General features: G+C 46.8%; 1 protein-coding gene across 1 annotated transcript in view; it reads left to right on the top strand.

Annotated features, from left to right (window-relative positions):
* gpr157 (G protein-coupled receptor 157) overlaps window positions 1–5,431 on the top strand; it is a 27,289-nt gene extending 21,858 nt beyond the window's left edge. Inside the window, 1 exon segment of the mRNA XM_072477923.1 lies at window positions 3,122–5,431. Within this exon segment, the coding sequence (XP_072334024.1) occupies window positions 3,122–3,331 (210 nt within the window). The 3' untranslated portion in view covers window positions 3,332–5,431.
* Window positions 5,432–20,185: the final 14,754 nt, after the last annotated feature.

A 20,185-nucleotide genomic window follows, 5' to 3' on the forward strand; every position in this document is an offset into this window, starting at 1 on the left:
GGGCTATTTAGATACTTTTATGAGGGGCTGTATAGGCTGACTTCACGGCTGTCTTGAAATGACTCCCTCATACGCGCTGATCCCGAGGGTGGAGGGCACGGAGTATTCGGCCATAGCCATCTCAGACCATGCCCCGCATTGGGTGGAGCTGGAGCTAGGGGAGGAGAGGGACCCGAGGGGGGGGGGAGGGGGGATGCTTCGTTTTTTGGATTGACTGAGGTTCCCGAGGGTGGAGGAGGAGCAGGTGGCTGCGCTTGGGGCACCGGTAGGGCTGGAGGAGCTGACTAAGGGGCTGGGGAGTATGCAGACGGAGAAAGCACCGGGACCAGATGGGTTCGCGTTGGAATTTTACCAGAAGTACATGGACCTGCTGGGTCCTCTATTAGTGGGGACTTTCAATGAGGCAAGGGAGGGGGGGCCCTACCCCGACTATGTCCAGGGTGCTGATCTCTCTGATCTTGAAGCGGGACAAGGACCCATTTCAGTGTGGGTCGTATAGGCCAATCTCTCCTCAACGTGGACGCAAAGCTGTTAGCGAAGGTGTTGGCTACCAGAATTGAGGACTGTGTCCCGGGGGTGATTCACGAGGACCAGACGAGTTTTGTTAAGGGAAGGCAGCTGAATACCAATGTGCGGAGGCTCCTCAACGTAATCATGATGCCTACAGTGGAGGGGAAGCAGAGATAGTGGCGGCGATGGACGCGGAGAAGGCCTTCGATAGGGTGGAGTTGGGGTACCTCTGGGAAGTGTTGAGGAGATTTGGGTTTACGGAGGGGTTCATTAGTTGGGTTAGGCTATTTTACGAAGCCCCGGTGGCGAGTGTGGCCGCGAATCGGAGGAGGTCGGAATACTTTCGGCTGTACCGGGGACGAGGCAGGGGTGCCCCCTATCCCCCTTGCTATTTGCATTGGTAATTGAGCCTTTGGCTAGGGGCTGGTCCGGGGGGGGGGGGGGGGGGGGGGAACACACACACACACACACACACACACACACCGGGTTTCGTTGTATGCCGATGACCTGTTACTGTATGTGGCGGACCCAGTGGGGGGGTTGCTGGAGGTGATCCGGATCCTCGGGGAGTTTGGGACTTTTCCGGGTATAAGCTCAACGTGGGAAGAGTGAGCTCTTCGTGGTACACCCAGGGGACCAGGGAAGGGAGATAGACGAGCTTCCACTGAAGAGGGCGGAAAGGAGTTTTCGGTACTTAGGGATCCAGGTGGCCAGGAGTTGGGGGGCCCTACACAAGCTCAACTTGACGAGGCTGGTGGAGCAGATGGAGGAGGAGTTTAAAAGGTGGGATATGCTGCCACTCTCCTTGGCGAGTAGGGTACAGTCGGTGAAGATGACGGTGCTCCCGAGGTTCCTTTTTATATTCCAGTGCCTCCCCATCCTGATCCCTAAGGCCTTTTTTAAGCAGGTCAGTAGGAGCATCATGGGATTCGTGTGGGCGAAAAAGACCCCGAGGGTGAGAAGGGTGTTTCTGGAGCGGAGTAGGGACAGAGGAGAGTTAGCGTTACCTAATCTGTGTGGGTATTACTGGGCTGCCAATGTGGCGATGATACGCAAGTGGGTAATGGAGGGGGAGGGGTGGCGAGCAAGAGGCTGGAGATGGCGTCCTGTGTGGGCACGAGTATGGGGGCGCTGGTGACAGCACCGCTGCCGCTCCCGCCGACTAGGTACACCACGAGTCCGGTGGTGGCGGCGACTTTGAAAATTTGGGGGCAATGGAGACGCCACAGGGGTGAGGTAGAGGCTTCAGTTTGGTCCCCGATCTGCGAGAACCATTGGTTCGTCCCGGGGAGAATGGATGGAGGGTTCCTGAGCTGGCACAGGGCAGGAATTAGAAGGATGGGGGACCTGTTTTTAGATGGAACGTTTGCGAGCCTTGGGGCGCTGGAGGAAAATTTTGGGCTCCCCCGTGGGCAGATGCCCTGGGTAGTGTTAATTCTTCCTCCTCTTGCGCCAGGCTTAGCCTGATACAATTTAAGGTTCTTCACAGACCACATATGACAGGGGTGAGGCTGAGCAGGTTCTTTGGGGTGGAAGACAGGTGTGGGAGGTGCTCGGGGAGCCCAGCAGATCACACCCACATGTTCTGGGCGTGCCCGGCGCTGGATGGGTACTGGAGGGGTATTGCGAGGACGATGTCTAAGGTGGTGAACACCCAGGTTAAGCCGAGCTGGGGGTTAGCACTATTTGGGGTATCAGACGAGCCGGGAGTGCAGGAGGCGAAAGAGGACGGTATTCTGGCCTTTGCGTCCCTGGTAGTCCGGCAGAGGATTCTGCTACAGTGGAAGGATGCGAGGCCCCCAAGCGTGGAAGCCTGGATCAGCGACATGGCAGGGTTCATTAAATTGGAGAGGGTAAAAGTTGCCTTGAGAGGGACTGTGCAAGGATTCTTCAGGCGGCGGCAACCGTTCCTAGACTTTCTAGCGGAGCGTTAGGAGGTGGTCAGCAGCAGCAGCAACCCAGAGGGGGGGGGGGGGGGGGGGCGGTGGAGGGGGTTTTCTACTGTTTATTATTGCTTAATGGGGGGTTTGTATATTGGGGGAATTCGTGAGATAAGATGCTTATTTGTGTGTTCTTTGTTTTTCTTTTTTCTGTAAAAATTTGAATAAAAATATTTCTAAAAAAAAAAGAAATGGAAGCTAAAATAAATCCTTGCTATCCACTGTAGAGGCTGTTTGGGTCACGTGTATCTCTTGCACCCCCCCCCCCCCCCCTCCACGATTCCCAAAGAGAGATATCACTTTGTTACTGATTTCCTGAGGCCATGGAATACTCTCTCTTGAACAAGTCCTATTTTTTTTAAAAGCTTCAGAGGGCTCTCCATTTTCAGCTGGTGTGCAGTTGTCCTCCATTTGAGGTTATTCGACAAAAACCACAGGCATGCAGTAATTTTTGCAATTCGTCTGTTATGTTACAAATCTTCCAGTTTGACCCGATGTTGTGTGTGTGGCTTTCGAAGCTGGCATCCCTTTTAAGATATACAAATTGACAAAGGCTTCATTGTACGTAATCAGCTGTCTGTAAGAAGGTGATTTCTGTAGCTTATTTTTTTCGTCCGACATGCTAATTGTGTTTTTCTTTCCCCCCCCCCCCAACATAAAACGTTCTGTAGGGAGTAGGAAACACCTTTCAAGGAGCAGCGAATTGCATTATATTCGTCCTTTGCACGCAAGTTGTTCGGACTCGACTGGTTTCCTGCCTGTGCAGCTGTTTTAGGCACAACGTTGATCCGGCGCCCCACAAGGGCTTGGTGAACAATTATGGGGAAGTAATCTCTCGCCGAAATGCAGAAATGATTCCCTCGTACGTGATTGAGGAGTAAGTGGGTTCTAAAGGACAAGGGGGGTGGGGGTGAGAAAGGTAAAACGAAGCTGGCCTTGACCGGTTGTAAGCCGTATCAAGACATTGGGTACAATAAATGCCTCACTTGGTTGTAAGATAAGCGTCTGTTCACTTCGTGGTGCTAGACACCGAAGATTTCTGGTCTTTTGGAGGAGTCACTCGACGGGTGTTTGAACTGGCCATGCCTCATTGGGCAGCTGAACCGAAACATACTCACACGACCATTGCACAGACAAAGAGGGGGAAATGGGTAGACCTCTTGAGTTGCGTGCTTGCTTTGTAAACCACGGTGCCTGTTACGTTTTAAAAAAAATATAAACTCAAGGCAGCAACTATTAAAACCCGCCAGGAAAGCACTGCGGCAATACTTGAACGTCGTTGGATATCGGAATGTGCTTCTGACTTTTTGTAAAGATTTCTCTCTCTGCCCTCCCTGACTGACATTTAAAATGATCTTTGTAGTGATGATCCCATTATCGATACGAGGGACTTGTGTAGCTTGACTGTAATCGCTGAAACTGGAAATCACTTTGCATTTGTCATCTTCAATTTTTATTTTCAAAATTTTGGACACCTACTAGCAATAATGTGAGTCTCCCCCCCACCCTCCCCCTGCACCCACATGTCATGAAACCTATTATGGGGTCCACCCCCCAAACTGAATGACCTAAAAGAGGTTGGCAAGAGTTGGTTTTAAGACTAATTAATAACCGTACGTTCTATACCTGTTGCAATGAGCTGCTCCAGTTAGTCATATTTAAAGGCTAACATTTCCTATCTGTGTTATCACCAAAGTCCGTGGAGGGACAAAATGCCTTGTCCTCATGCAGACCTCTTTGTTGAAGTTATCACCAAAAGTATTTTTTTTCTTTCTTCAAAATGAGCTTCAAAAATAAACCCGATAAATCTTTTAAGCTTGAGCTGGTGAACTCTGAGCTTGCCTCTGGTGTAATTGTTTCATTGAGCTGCAGTCAAACTATTGTGTCCTCTTTCGCAGATGAAGAATCTTCACCAAAACCATTCCCCAAGCTATCAATTTAATCCTACACCGAAGTACCCCAATCTCTGTTTGCTGATTTGGGTAATGGTTGGGAACAGTATTCAACTCTGACTTCGGTTTCATAAACCGTATCTTTATTGTGGAACATTTTTGGTTGGGGGCAGCGGGAGGAAAATGTTAATGTAAACTACTTTTAATAGCAGAACAAAAAGGTAGACTCTCAACGTTTTGGCCTATTTCTAACCGCTTAATTTCCATGGTGATGTCTGCTCCCAGGTGGTGGATCATATTAAATGTCCCTCCACTCCACTCGCTTTGGAATGTCCAAGAAGAAGGCTCAATCCATTGCTTTTCCATTTTAAATTTTTATTAAACATCCTAAAACTAAAATCTTGGATCTAACATTTGCTAAGATTATGGATCCATCTCCACTTCTCTCATTCTCACTCTTTTTATTGGGGGGGAAAAATACACTTTCATACACTTTTTTAAAGAAAACTCCGCAATGATCTTTTCTGACTTTCAAAAAACTAACTATGGCTGTACTCTAATGTGTAAATGTACGAATGCCTTTTGCTAGCTGCCTTCTGTTCCGCCACCAGCAATTACACTTCCAAAGTAACCATCGGGTGTGAAGTATACAGAACACCTGGCAATACAACTGTTTACAAATTGTTGCTCCATACTGAAAGAAGTTGTTGCTCTCTCTCCCCTGATCATGTTCAAAGACCTTTCCAGTGGAATTAAAATGCCAAGTCGCTCACACTTGCTTGCAGCAAGTGCCATTTGATTGTCAAAAGTAGCAATTGCTTGTAAAAACTGAACTCATTGCCACGAGCCTTTACAATTCTGTCACACTTTCTAAAATTAAAATTTGTGAGACGTTTCTAAATATCCCATCCATTTTCCTTCCTGGTGTTCATTCATGGATATGGTCAAATTAGAATATGTAAATTTAGGCTTATTATTTTCTCAGTAAGTTTGAACATAGATCTTTGGAGAAATGTTTGTTTATAATACAGATATGAGAATGTACTGTGATATACGGTCACGATTAAAGTATTTTTGCTAAAAGGTGAATCAACGCATTTTGTCTCCATTTCCTGATTCAGTAAAACATCACTGAAGTTTTACGTGAAAGTAGCCTTTCTAAATGATTTTTTCTCTCTACTCTTCCTGTTTTACGTGAATTGATGGTCCTATATTCAGAAGGTTTGGAGCAACCTGCCAGTCCTTCCTCGGTGTCTCTGTGGTGAAGTATTTGGTTCTTGCTCAAACGAATTGGAATTAAATAACCACTTCTTCCGTTTATGATTCTAAGACAACCTCTTCTTTCAAGCCCCAGCCGTTTTGGGCACTTTTGGTTATGTTTGAGCACACGATGAACTATGTGGAATTGGTCTTCTTACATGAAGTGTGCTGCTCCTGCATTCCGAGAGACATGGTCTTAATGCTTCTTAAAAGATACGTTGGTAAGAATGAGAACTTCAACGTGTAGGGAAAAAAGACGACTATCTTGACTCCAATCAAGGTGGATTTAATGGGGGTTTTAACAAATTATGTAATTTTGTGTGACTAATTAGTGAGATTATGTTCACTGGTTTGTGAGCTGGTAGTTCGGAAGCAAATATTTTGTACTTATCAGAAAATGAAGCAGGGAGGTAGAGATTTATTTGCACGGTGGATTACTGGTCTTTGGAATCTTTTGGACAAATGGTTATCGACACAGGCAAGCATATCATTGAAGTATTGATTTAGATTTATGGCTGATATTCATCTAATGATGTGATCCATTCTGTGCAGTACACTCTTCTGCACCAGGATGAAACTTGCTGCTTCCCATTCTTGCCGCCTGTGTTTTTGAAAAATTTAGTTCATGGTTAATGGGTGTCGCATTGCCCATCCCTAATTGCCCTTGAGTTGAGAGTCAAGCACGTTGCTGTGTGTCTGGAGTCACACGTAGGCCAGACCAGGTAAGGACAGCAGATTTCCTTCCCTAAAGGACATTAGTGAACCAGATGGGTTTTTTCGACAATGGTCATCACTTGACTTTCATTTCCAGATTTTTATTGACTTCAAATTTCACCATTTGCAGTGGCGGGATTTGAAACTGGGACCCCAGAGTTCTCTGGATCTCTGGATTACTAGTCGGTGGTGTTGTCGACAGTGTGGAAGGATGTAGCAGGTTACAGAGGGACATAGATAAGCTGCAGAGCTGGGCTGAGAGGTGGCAAATGGAGTTTAATGTAGAGAAGTGTGAGGTGATTCACTTTGGAAGGAATAACAGGAATGCGGAATATTTGGCTAATGGTAAATTTCTTGGAAGTGTGGATGAGCAGAGGGATCTAGGTGTCCATGTACATAGATCCCTGAAAGTTGCCACCCAGGTTGATAGGGTTGTGAAGAAGGCCTATGGAGTGTTGGCCTTTATTGGTAGAGGGATTGAGTTCCGGAGTCAGGAGGTCATGTTGCAGCTGTACAAAACTCTGGTACGGCCGCATTTGGAGTATTGCGTACAGTTCTGGTCACCGCATTATAGGAAGAACGTGGAGGCTTTGGAGCGGGTGCAGAGGAGATTTACCAGGATGTTGCCTGGTATGGAGGGAAAATCTTATGAGGAAAGGCTGATGGACTTGAGGTTGTTTTCGTTGGAGAGAAGAAGGTTAAGAGGAGACTTAATAAAGGCATACAAAATGATCAGGGAGTTAGATAGGGTGGACAGTGAGAGCCTTCTCCCGCGGATGGATATGGCTGGCACGAGGGGACATAGCTTTAAACTGAGCGGTAATAGATATAGGACAGAGGTCAGAGGTAGGTTCTTTACGCAAAGAGTGGTGAGGCCGTGGAATGCCCTACCTGCAATAGTAGTGAACTCGCCAACATTGAGGGCATTTAAAAGTTTATTGGATAAGCATATGGATGATAATGGCATAGTGTAGGTTAGATGGCTTTTGTTTCGGTGCAACATCGTGGGCCGAAGGGCCTGTACTGCGCTGTATCGTTCTATGTTCTATGTAGTCCAGTAACAATACCACTATGTCACCATCTCCCCCAGATTGAGATTGGAGTTCTGGGACTGCAGCAAAGAGAACTGGTCTTTAAAGCAGGTGGGTTGCTGGGAGCAGCTGCCTCCTGATATGGACACAGGAATTAACAGGGCTGGCCATTCAGCCCTTCAAACCTGCTCCACCATTCGATAAGGTCATGGCTGTTCTGAATAGGAGCTCAACTCCATTTCCTTCTCCACCCCTTTCCATCCTCAGATTCCTGATAATCAGGAATCTATGTGACTCTGCCTTATAAATATTTAATGACCCAGCCTTTGGTGCTCTCTGGGGGAAAAAGAATTCCACAGGCTAACAACCCTCGAGAGAAAAGGTTGCTCTTCATCTGAAATGGGAGACCGGTTTTAATTTTTAAACAGTGTCCCCCGACATCTACCACAAGGGTCCAATATCCCCCCCCCCCCCCCCCCCCCTCCTATCCACCCTGCCAACTTCCCGCAGGAGCTTGGCTGTTTGAATAAGATCATCCCTCATTCTTCTGAACTCCAATGGATACAGGCCAAACCATCCATCACAACATAAACCATTCATCCCAGGGATATCAATCGAGTGAACCTCCTAATGTCATTATATCCTTTTCTTAAGTAAGAAGACAAAACTGCACGCTATACTCTCGATGTGGTCTCACCAATACCCTGTACAACTGTAGCAAATCTCCCAACTTTTATATTCCATTCCACTTGCAATAAATGTCAACATTCCATTAGTCGTCAGAACCACTTACTGTACCTGCATGCTACCTTTGTGTGACTCATTGGCCAGGACACCCAGATCCCTCTGTACCACTAACTACTGCAATCTGTCTCCATTTAAATAATATGCTGCTTTTCTATTCTTCTTGTCGAAATGGACAAGTTCACATTTTTCCATTTTACACCCCATCTACCAAATTCCTGCCCAGTCACTTAACCCAACTGAATCCCTTTGCAGACTCCTCTTCATGTGTCATAGCAAATTTAGCAATCGTGAGGAGGCACGACGGTGCAGTGGTTAGCACTGTTGCCTCGCGGCGCTGAGGACCAGGGTTCGAATCCCAGCCCTGGGTCACTGTCTGTGTGGAGTTTGCACATTCTCCCCGTGTCTGCGTGGGTCTCACCCCCACACCCCAAAGATGTGCCGGGTAGGTGGATTGGCCACGCTAAATTTCCCCTTAATTGGGGGAAAAAAAAGAATTAGGTACTCTATCAGACATTTGATCCCTTCATCCAAGTTATTGATAAAATTGTAAATGGTTGTGAGACAAAGAAAAATCCCTGGTCACTGCCACTGTCCCTATCCGCACCCCCCCCCCCCCCCCCCCCCCCAACCACCACTACTGGGGCTGTTTAGCACAGGGCTAAATCGCTGGCTTTGAAAGCAGACCAAGGCAGACCAGCAGCACGGTTCAATTCCTGTACCAGCCTCCCCGAACAGGCGCCGGAATGTGGCGACTAGGGGCTTTTCACAGTAACTTCATTTGAAGCCTACTTGTGACAATAAGCGATTTTCATTTTCTTTTCATTTCATTTCACCCCCCACTTAAAAACCTGTAGACTGCCGACTGAAGAACAATACTCTCTCTTTGCCAACTCCTTCCCTCTACCAAGCAAACACGCTAAGCTCATCGAATCCTGTCTAAACAGGTCCAACACGCCGTATCCACTCTTTCCCCCCCCCCACGACCGTCCCCACCTCTCCCACCCCCAGGATTCGATGGGACAGTATGATGGAATGGTCAGCTCGCATGCAGGGATCACCCAGGCAGAAGGTGCTGCCAAACGATGCGGAGCAGCAGAGCTCATCGCAGAGCGGGTTGGCATCATCATCCGTCGCGCAAACCCCAGGAACTGACTTTGGAGAGAATGGACTCCCAACTGCCTCAGAAGGAGGTTTGCACTTGTTCAGTAATACTGATGAAAGGAGATTATCCCTTGACGAGACTTTGGGGGGAGGTTTAAGAGGAAATGTATTTGGGGACAAAGACTTGGGCGGGAGATGCGGAGTAAAGGATTAATTCTAGTGACAGCTACTGAACATGTGCACAGGGAGCTATATCATCGTGATGTGACCAACTGAGAAGCGATGAGTGAGAAGCAGAGACGATCTGTAGCCAAGTCCTGATGTTCTACAACCTTTTAAATAGTGATGTAAATAAAGGCATTTTTAAACGAGGCCATTGCCTCCCGCAAGATATCTTCTGAAGCAAGTAACCAAGGAGTTCCCAAGACAAACTCACAGTAACAGATTAAAAGAGGAATTTTTTTGCATCACCGGGAAGACCTGGTGTAACTATGTATTTTAATTAAGATGCCGGCCATCTGTGAGGATCTTCTTGCTGTGTTGATGACGTGCGATGCTTGTGTGAAGCTGGTGTGCTTTAAGTATTTTTGTTATGGACAGGATGCTCATTAGTAAATGGCAAAGGGTATTAATGGTGTCAGCAGGCCTGTCAAGGGCCTGTTTTAATTAACCTTTGAGCAGTGTGGTTTCCGACTGAAAATGGATCCTGAGATGGTCAAGTTGCATTGAAGTCTGGGTCGGCTTTTACAGGAGAATTGCCCAGCAGGCCAGGAACACAACGCGATAGTGCAACAGGCCAGAGTTTCATCTGCGTTACTGCCTGGAGAGATGCTGCTGGATCTCCCCGTGGGTGCCTTGACATTGAGCATCAAAGCTGAGATAATTGGGCAATTTCACTCCGAGAGCAGCATGGATGTGAAATGGAATATACTATTGCTGACCAGGATGGGTGGACGGTGCCGAGGGGTTTTACTGTAGAGGTCGTGAAAGAGCCGTCCTAATTTTATCTTTTGCTGTAGCCGTGTTGCCCTCGTGTGATAGAAAATACCATCTAAATGTTTGTTCTGTGCCAGGCCACATGAGCGCGTCATACACATTTAAACAGTTCCCACAATGATAACCATCTCTTGATCGATTTGCCAGCAGCCTAAAGAGTAAGGTGTGATGAATGTAGGACTTTCAGATATATATTGTGTTGTGTGTACCTGTTGCAGTGATAGTTAAAAGCCTGGGTTAGTGTTTGCATGTGTCTACTGCAGTAAGGGTTTTAAACATCTTGGTTTAAAAGACAGGCAGACACTCTGGCTACAGAAGGGATCATTAAAGCATCATAAAAGTGAGATCGTCATTCATTCCAACCATGCATAGTGTTTACCTAAATTGGGCTCTTAGAATTTTGTTTGTACAAAGAAAGTTCACTGGGTGCCCCAGTGGGTAGCACTGCTGCCTCACTGCGCCAGGGACCTGGGTTCATTTCCGGCCTTGGATCGCTATGTGGAGTTTGCATGTTCTCCCTGTATGTGCGAGGGTTTCCTCTGGGTGCTTCAGTTTACTCCTACCGTTTCCTTCCACCGTCCAAAGATGTGCAGGTTAGGTGGATTGGCCATGATAAATTGCCCCGTTGTGTCCAGGGATGTGCGGGTTAGGCTATGGGGTTACGGGGAGTGAGTGGGGTGGACGGATGTGTGGGCATGGGTAGACTGCTCATTCGAAGAGTCGGTGCAGACTCGATGGGCCAAATGGCCTCCTTCTGCACTGTACGATTCTATGGGGTTTAGATAATTGAGGGGTTGTGGTTTTGTGGTTAGCCTTAGAAAGATGGGCATAATCCAGTTAGTGGGATAGAGATGATGTAATTAATGGAAGGAACCCCAGGGGCTGATGCAGTCAGTTGTTGAGTTTCAGGTTTAGATTTTGCTGTGAACAGAACAGGAGCTTTTTGCCAAATGCTGAGAAGTTAAACAATTGTTTGACAGAGGCAAGAATCTTCAGGCTGCTTCATGAAGGATCTCTCTCTCAAAGCCATTTCTCCCAAACATTTCTATATAGCAAGTATTCCTGTGATTGCTAACTGTATTGAAAAGTGGGGTTTGACCTGAGATGGGTTTTTCTTGATTGGAGATAAAAAGGTAGTAGTGAGGAGCTAAAGTGTTTCATTTTATTGTTAGCATTGTTTAACAAGTAATTGTATTCGATTTCTTGTATGTTTGCTAATGTGTTGAAAATAAAGTTTATTTTAATATACCATATTCCTATTTGTGCATGGAATTACTCCCAGAGTGAAATATCCTTTCCTCATAGTCTTACAAATTAAATAAAATATTGGGGTTCCTGTCCAGTATCCTAGCAACAATTGGGGCCTGGTCTGGGATCTTGCTGTGTACAGGCTGGCATATCCAAGACTCTGCCTTGTTGCACTGTATGCACAGACTGGTATATCTGAAACACGGCCTTGCTGCACTGTGTACACAGATTGGTATATCCAACACACAGCCTTGCTGCACTGTGTGTACAGACTGGGATATCCAACACACAGCCTTGCTGCACTGTGTGTACAGACTGGTATATCCAACACACAGCCCTGCTGCACTGTGTGTACAGACTGGGATATCCAACACACAGCCTTGCTGCACTGTGTGTACAGACTGGTATATCCAACACACAGCCTTGCTGCACTGTGTGTACAGACTGGTATATCCAACACACAGCCTTGCTGCACTGTGTGTACAGACTGGGATATCCAACACACAGCCTTGCTGCAATGTGTGTACAGACTGGTATATCCAACACACAGCCTTGCTGCAATGTGTGTACAGATTGGCATTTCCAAGACCCGGCCTTGTTGCACTGTGTGCGCAGACTGGTATATCTAACACACAGCCTTGCTGCACTGTGTACACAGGCTGCTATATCCTAAACACTGCCTTGCTGCAGTGTGTGTACAGACTGGCATATCCCAAACACGGCCTTGCTGCACAGTGTGTACAGACTGGTATATCCAAGATATGCTCTTGCTGCACTGTGTACACAGACTGGGATATCCCAGACACAGCCTTGTTGCATTGTGAGTACAGACTGGGATATCCCAGACACAGCCTTGTTATACTGTGTGTACAGACTGGGATATCCCAGTCACAGCCTTGTTGCACTGTGTGTACAGACTGGTGAAAAGCCTTGGTCAGATCGATGTAGGCCATATAGAGTGGTTGATGTTGCTCCAGGCTGAAGTTACCGAGTTGTGACAATCAGGTCCGCTCTCCCACGGTTTGGTCAGAAGCCACAGCGGCTTTCCGGAAGGATTTCTTCAGAGACTGGGAGAAGGCAGCTAACGAGGATACAGGCCAGCATCTTCCCGGGGATGGAGGTAGTGAGATTCCTCGGTAGGTCCCACAGTCCACTTTATCTCCTTTCTTGAAGATGGTGGCGATGGTGACATCCCTAAGGTCATCAGGAATTTCTTCTCCATCCCAGATTTTCAGGAGCAGCTGATGGAGATGACGGGTGATCTGTTCTGCTCCAAGTTTGAAAATCTCCGCTGGAACCCCGTCCACTCCCGTAGCTTGTCCATTCTTCATGTGTTTAGTCTTCGACTTTGATTTTCTGAGCGCGGGCAGACAAGCTGCTGGATGTGGTTTTCCAGCCAGGTTGGGAAGGAACAGATTATTTTTAGGGCACCTTTTCTAGTCCTTTCCCCATGCTGGGTGAGCAGTGTGAATCCTGAAGAGAGTTGCTCGGTCGTGAAGAAAGCTGCCAGAACGCTCTCCTGTTCCTATTCCAAGAGCAAGATGTCTGAATCAAACTGCACCACTTTAGTGCTGATCCGAAGCTAGGGACTTCCAGGTCTCACTGTCCTGTCCCATCAACTCTCGCCAATCGCAGCAGAACCTGTCTGCATGGGGTGTGTATTGGTTTCCTCCAGGTATTGCCTGGTGTGGGACATCTTTTAGTATGGGTATGCCCTTGCACGTCGGTAGACACAGGGTCGGTGACAGTTCCAGAGAACCCCGATAACTAATGATCTCCCTCCTCCTGCTTCAGCCTTCATCTGCCATTGCAGCCATTGATACAATACGAGTATCTTCCACCTGATCTGCCGTTGAGGTCTTGTTTTGGATTGCACATTGTCTGGTTCCTCCCCTCTGACCTTACCGGCATGGCTGATCCTGCTGGGAGCTTAAGACACCCGACAGCATTGCTCTCGGGATTGACGGACCTTCAAGTATCTCCACTGGGGCAAGGTGGCAATACAAGGAAAGGGCGCCTATGACTAACATGAATCTAACTATTATGAGGAGATGCCAGCGTTGGACTGGAGTGGGCATCGTAAGAAGTCTTACAACACCAGGTTAAAGTCCAACAGGTTTGTTTGGAATCACTAGCTTTCGGAGCGTAGCTCCTTCATCAGGTGAGTCACTATATAGGTTTACCCTTCCTTACACAAAACCACTAAATCAAACTCTCACCTTATTTCTCATATTTAATAATACAAATCCCTCGACACTACCTCAGTCTTCCTGACCAAACTTAAATTGCATCATCTGCCATTGTTGGGGTGGAGGGAATATGAGCCCCTGTCCTGACTGCATTACCCTGGGTTACTGTTCCAGTAACAATACCATGAGACCGCCCACCTCTCGCTGGTTGATGCTGTCTGGTGATCTCCGCTGGAACATGCATGTTCTCAGATCCTGGTTAGGAATAAGACCCTAGCGACTGAACCTCCTGTGGATACGTGCAGCTTCAACTCGGGTAAGGATTAACCATGTAGAAAGATTTACATCACATTTTCGTAATCTCAGGAATGTCCAGAAGTGCATTACAGCCAGCGAAGAACTTTCAAAGTGTGGTCACTGTTGGAACTTCAGGAACTTAACTAATCTATGTGCGGCCCACTCCCGAAACAGCAATGTGACGATGGCTCGATAATCTATGTTGTCCAGCTGCGAAATGGTGCCAAAGCATTTCTTCCATCCACTTGAGAGTTGAATGTCTCACCCAACGTCAATCAGCACCACCAGCTGTAAGAGTCAGCACCTTTGGGAAAGAAAGAGGAATGAATTGTGAAATAATTTTGCTGTGGTTCAGAATTAGTGCAACCTGCACTGATGGATTAGGAACACTGGCAATTTAGCCCACCAAGCATGCTCCGCCATTCACATAAATCATTGGCTGATCATCTGCCTCTACTCTATTTTTCCCCCACTATCCCCATATTCTTTGATATCATTAGTATCCACAAATCTATCGATTTTAGTCTTGAAGATACTCACTGACTGAGCTTCCACAGCCCTCTGGGGTAGATAATACCAAAGATTCAGGGCCCTCTGAGTTGAGGAATTTATCCTCGTTTCAGTCTTCAATGGCCTGCCCCTTAGTCTGTGCCCCTTGTTTCCAGTCTCGCCAGCCCAGGGAAACAGCCTATCTACATTTACCCCGTGTCCACCCCGCCCCTCACAATGCCTGCGCAAAACACGCTTCCAAAAAATGGCAAAGTGTGGGAAGATCTCGCCAGGAATCTTGTGTTTTTTACATAGATTACATAGAACATACAGTGCAGAAGGAGGCCATTCGGCCCATCGAGTCTGCACCGACCCACTTAAGCCCTTCACTTCCACTCTATCCCCATAACCCAATAACCCCTCCTAACCTTTTTTGGACACTAAGGGCAATTTAGCATAGCCAATCCACCTAACCTGCACGTCTTTGGACTGTGGGAGGGAACCGGAGCACCCGGAGGAAACCCACGCAGACACGGGGAGAACGTGCAGATTCCGCACAGGCAGTGACCCAGCAGGGAATCGAACGTGGGACCCTGGCGCTGTGAAGCCACATTGCTATCCACTTGTGCTACCATGCTGCCCAGTTTCTCTGGGGAGATATATGGCAGTACTCTGACTAAACCCGGCAGTCTGCCATTTGTCAAGAAAGTTCCACCCAATATACTCTGGCGACCTTTTCTGCAGTGCTTCAGAAGCCTGGGTTACAGGACAGATGCTGTGGGCATCACTGACAAATGTAGATGTACCGCCGAAGGGGGGCGCCTTTTATTTTTGCAGACCTCACAATTTACTCGCTTGGGATATGATCAGCCCCTGCAGACGTTTGAGATTAGGCCTCGCCGGTTCAGTATGCACGCATGCTTGTTTCCTGGTCCGAGCACGGGAGCGCCTGATTACCAAAAAAAACCAATAACAGTGCAAGCACACAAAAGCGCCAGCAGGAGGCACCATGTATGTGCAGATCATTGGCAGCTGGTTTGAATTTTGGACATAATAATAATAATCTGTATTGAGAGCAGAACCGCATTACAGTGGCAAAGTTGAAGATAAGCCATGAAAATTCATTTGATGTCACGACGTTACCCTATGTCACAAAAAGGCCTGCATTGCTAACGTCACTGGCTGCCCGGGGCCTCGGGCAGTCTTGAGATTGCGAAACACGCAATATAAATGCAAACTCTTTCTTTTTTCTTTCACTGTCCCAAAAGCCTGGAAGATTTGATCACCCAGCAGCACCAGGTACAGGACGACCTGCTTTGAAGTCTGGGAAACCATTGGGAACAACATTGAAATCTGTTTCCTAATTCAGATGGTTAAAAATAGGATAGGAACTGAGGTAAACTCTGCACTTGTTTCACATCCCCCTTCAACATCTCCCTATGCCCCCCCCCCCCCCCCCCCACAGTAACAGATTCCTTGATGAGATTATATTCTCTGAACAGTCTCAGACCTTTATAACCTTCTCCACCAATGATACCCCCCAATTTCCACTCGCACCATGAACTTTGCTGGATTAGGGCAGTGTTTCTCGCTCTGTCATTTGCCAGCTGTTACTGTCGGGCATGCTATCACGGAACGGAGCAACTGTTTCTGCTGGAGACAACTGCTCAGCTGGCAGTGAATGCTCAGCAGTGGGGCATCTCACAAGCTCCCTCGTGTCTGCTCCAGCTGTTGCTTTGTAAACCACAAACAGATCCTCAACATTCCTTGCATATTTCCATCTCATCCATTTGTTCTCCAGTGTTGATTGCCTTGTTCATGCTCAGACTTGCTATTGAAATGTGCTCTGAGCATCAGAAGCATCGTTGCTTCATTAGTGAAACCATCCTCTTCGGACACTTCCGTCCAAAGATGTGCAGGTCAGGCGGATAGGCCGTGCTAAATTGTCCCTTAGTGTCCAAAAGGTTAGGTGGGGTTACAGGGATAGGGTGAGGTTAGGGGCCTAGAGAAGGAGCTCTTTCGGAGAGTTGGTGCAGACTCGATGGGCCGAATGGCCTCCTTCTGGACTGTAGTATTCTATGTTCAGGTTCTATGTTCAGACTCATCAGCAAGAGGGAAAACATCACAGTAGTCACACCAGCCAGACACCACTCTTGTTTAACTGTTTGGCTAATCTTAAACCTGGAATAGTCTGGACCTAGTAAATTAAGCTATTACATTGAGTTATGGAGTCCACAGCTCAGGCCATTCAGCCCATCCAACCTATGCCTGTGTTTATGCACCACACAAGCCGCCTCCTTCAGCTCTTTAACTAACCCCCTCTGAAAACATTTCTATTCTGATCTCCTTTTAAGTTCATCTTGCTTCACCCAATGTTATTTGTCTCACTACTGCTCTGGTACAGAGTTCCACAATCTTAACATTGTTAATCAAAAGAGGTTTCTCCTGAACACCCTCATGGATTTATTTGTGACGATCTACTAATCATGGCCTCTAGTTTTGGTTTCTCCCTCAAGTGTAATTATTTTCTCCAAATCTACATTATCAAACCTTTTTGTTTCCCGAGAGACTTCTATTGGGTCAGTTTTCTGTTGCTGTGTGCCAGTGTTAATGGTTCTATGTGTTGGTGTGCCAGTGTTAATGGTTCGATGTGTTGGTGTGCCAGTGTTAATGGTCCCCATACATTGATGTGCCAGTGTTAATGGTTCTATGTGTTGATGTGTCAATGTTAATGGTTCTATGTATTGGTGTGTCAGTGTTAATGGTTCTATGTGTTGGTGTGTCAGTGTTAATGGTTCTATGTGTTGGTGTGTCAGTGTTAATGGTTCTATGTGTTGGTGTGTCAATGTTAATGGTTCTACGTGTTGGTGTGTCAGTGCTAATGGTTCTTTGTGTTGATGTGTCAATGTTAATGGTTTTATGTGTTGATATGTCAGTGTTAATGGTTTTATGTGTTGGTGTGTCAGTGTTAATGGTTCTATGTGTTGGTGTGTCAATGTTAATGGTTCTACGTGTTGGTGTGTCAGTGTTAATGGTTCTATGTGTAGATGTGTCAATGTTAATGGTTTTATGTGTTGGTGTGTCAGTGTTAATGGTTCTATGTGTTGGTGTGTCAGTGTTAATGGTTCTATGTGTTGGTGTGTCAATGTAAATGGTTCTATGTGTTGATGTGTCAATGTTAATGGTTCTATGTGTTGATGTGTCAATGTTAATTGTTTTATGTGTTGGTGTGTCAATGTTAATGGTTCTATGTGTTGGTGTGTCAATGTTAATGGTTCTATGTGTTGATGTGTCAGTGTTAATGGTTCTATGTGTTGATGTGTCAATGTTAATGGTTCTATGCGTTGATGTGTCACTGTTAATGGTTCTATGTGTTGGTGTGTCAATGTTAATGGTTCTATGTGTTGGTGTGTCAGTGTTAATGGTTCTACGTGTTGATGTGTCAGTGTTAATGGTTCTATGTGTTGGTGTGTCAATGTTAATGGTTCTATGAGTTGATGTGTCAGTGTTAATGGTTCTATGTGTTGATGTGTCAATGTTAATGGATCTATGTGTTGATGTGTCAATGTTAATGGTTCTATGTGTTGGTGTGTCAGTGTTAATGGTTCTATGTGTTGATGTGTCAATGATAATGGATCTATGTGTTGGTGTGTCAATGTTAATGGTTCTATGTGTTGATGTGTCAGTGTTAATGGTTCTACGTGTTGATGTGTCAATGTTAATGGTTCTATGTGTTGGTGTGTCAGTGTTAATGGTTCTACGTGTTGATGTGTCAATGTTAATGGTTCTATATGTTGATGTGTCAATGTTAATGGTTCTATGTGTTGGTGTGTCAATGTTTTTTTAAAAAATATGTTTTATTGAAATTTTTTTCCCAAACAACAATTTTTCCCCTCTTACAAAGCAAACGCAACAATAACAATACATAAATTTTTAACAATACACAAGTAACAAAACCTCTTTATCTTTGACCTAAACTAAACTAAACCCCCCCCCTCCCCCTCCCCCCCCTTCCCCCTGGGTTGCTGCTGCTGGTCATCTGTCTTCCCTCTAACGTTCCCCTAGGTAGTCAAGAAATGGCTGCCACCGCCTGGTGAACCCTTGAGCCGATCCTCTCAGGGCAAACTTTATCTGCTCCAGTTTAATGAACCCCGCCATATCATTTACCCAGGCCTCCAGTCCGGGGGGTTTCGCCTCCTTCCACATGAGTAGGATCCTGCGCCGGGCTACTAGGGACGCAAAGGCCACAACGTCGGCCTCTTTCGCCTCCTGCACGCCCGGCTCTTCCGCAACTCCAAATAGAGCTAACCCCCAGCCTGGTTTGACCCGGGCCTTCACCACCCGCGAAATCACTCCCGTCACTCCCTTCCAATACCCTTCCAGTACCGGGCACGCCCAAAACATATGTGCGTGGTTTGCCGGGCTCCCGCCACACCTCCCACATTTGTCCTCCACTCCAAAGAACCTGCTCAATCTTGCTCCCGTTATGTGTGCTCTATGTAGCACCTTAAATTGAATCAGGCTAAGCCTGGCGCATGAGGAAGAGGAATTTACCCTGCTTAGGGCATCAGCCCACATACCCTCCTCTATCTCCTCCCCTAGTTCTTCTTCCCACTTTCCTTTTAGTTCGCCCACCGACTCCTCCCCCTCTTCCCTCAGCTCTCGGTAAATCTCTGACACCTTGCCCTCTCTGACCCACACCCCTGAAAGCATCCTGTCCTGTATCCCCTGTGTTGGGAGCAACGGAAATTCCCTCACCTGTTGTCTAGTAAACGCCCTCACCTGCATATATCTCAAGAAATTTCCCCGGGGCAACTTATACTTTTCCTCCAATGCTCCCAAGCTCGCAAAAGTCCCATCTATAAATAAATCTCCCACCCTCCTAATTCCCAACTGGTACCAGCTCTGAAATCCTCCATCCATTCTTTCTGGGGCGAACCTATGGTTGTTCCTGATTGGGGACCCCACCAGGGCTCCCCGCACCCCTCTCTGTCGCCTCCACTGTCCCCAGATATTCAATGTTGCCGCCACCACCGGGTTCGTGGTAAACCTTTTAGGTGAGATCGGTAGCGGCGCCGTCACCAGCGCCTCTAAACTCGTCCCTTTACAGGACTTTCTCTCCAGTCTTTTCCACGCCGCTCCCTCACCCTCCATCATCCATTTACGTATCATTGCCACATTGGCGGCCCAATAGTAATCGCCCAAGTTCGGTAGTGCCAATCCTCCTCTGTCCCTACTACGCTGAAGGAACCCCCTCCTTACTCTCGGAACTTTCCCTGCCCACACGAAGCTCGTGATGCTCCTGTCTATTTTATTAAAAAAGGTCTTAGTGATTAGTATAGCGAGACATTGAAATACAAATAAGAACCTCGGGAGGACCATCATCTTAATTGCTTGCACCCTGCCCGCCAGCGATAGAGGCTGCATGTCCCACCTCTTGAAGTCCTCCTCCATTTGTTCTACCAACCGTGTCAGATTAAGTCTGTGCAAGGTTCCCCAGCTCCTAGCGATCTGAATCCCCAGGTATCGGAAGTTTCTTTCCACTTTCCTTAGAGGCAAGCCTTCTATCTCTCTACTCTGGTGTGTCAATGTTAATGGTTCTATGTGTTGGTGTGTCAGTGTTAATGGTTTTATGTGTTGGTGTGTCAGTGTTAATGGTTCTATGTGTTGGTGTGTCAGTGTTAATGGTTCTATGTGTTGGTGTGTCAATGTTAATGGTTCTATATGTTGATGTGTCAATGTTAATGGTTCTATGTGTTGATGTGTCAATG

This window comes from Scyliorhinus torazame, chromosome 16 (genome assembly GCF_047496885.1).
Source record: "Scyliorhinus torazame isolate Kashiwa2021f chromosome 16, sScyTor2.1, whole genome shotgun sequence".
Classification (NCBI taxonomy): Eukaryota; Metazoa; Chordata; class Chondrichthyes; order Carcharhiniformes; family Scyliorhinidae; genus Scyliorhinus; species Scyliorhinus torazame.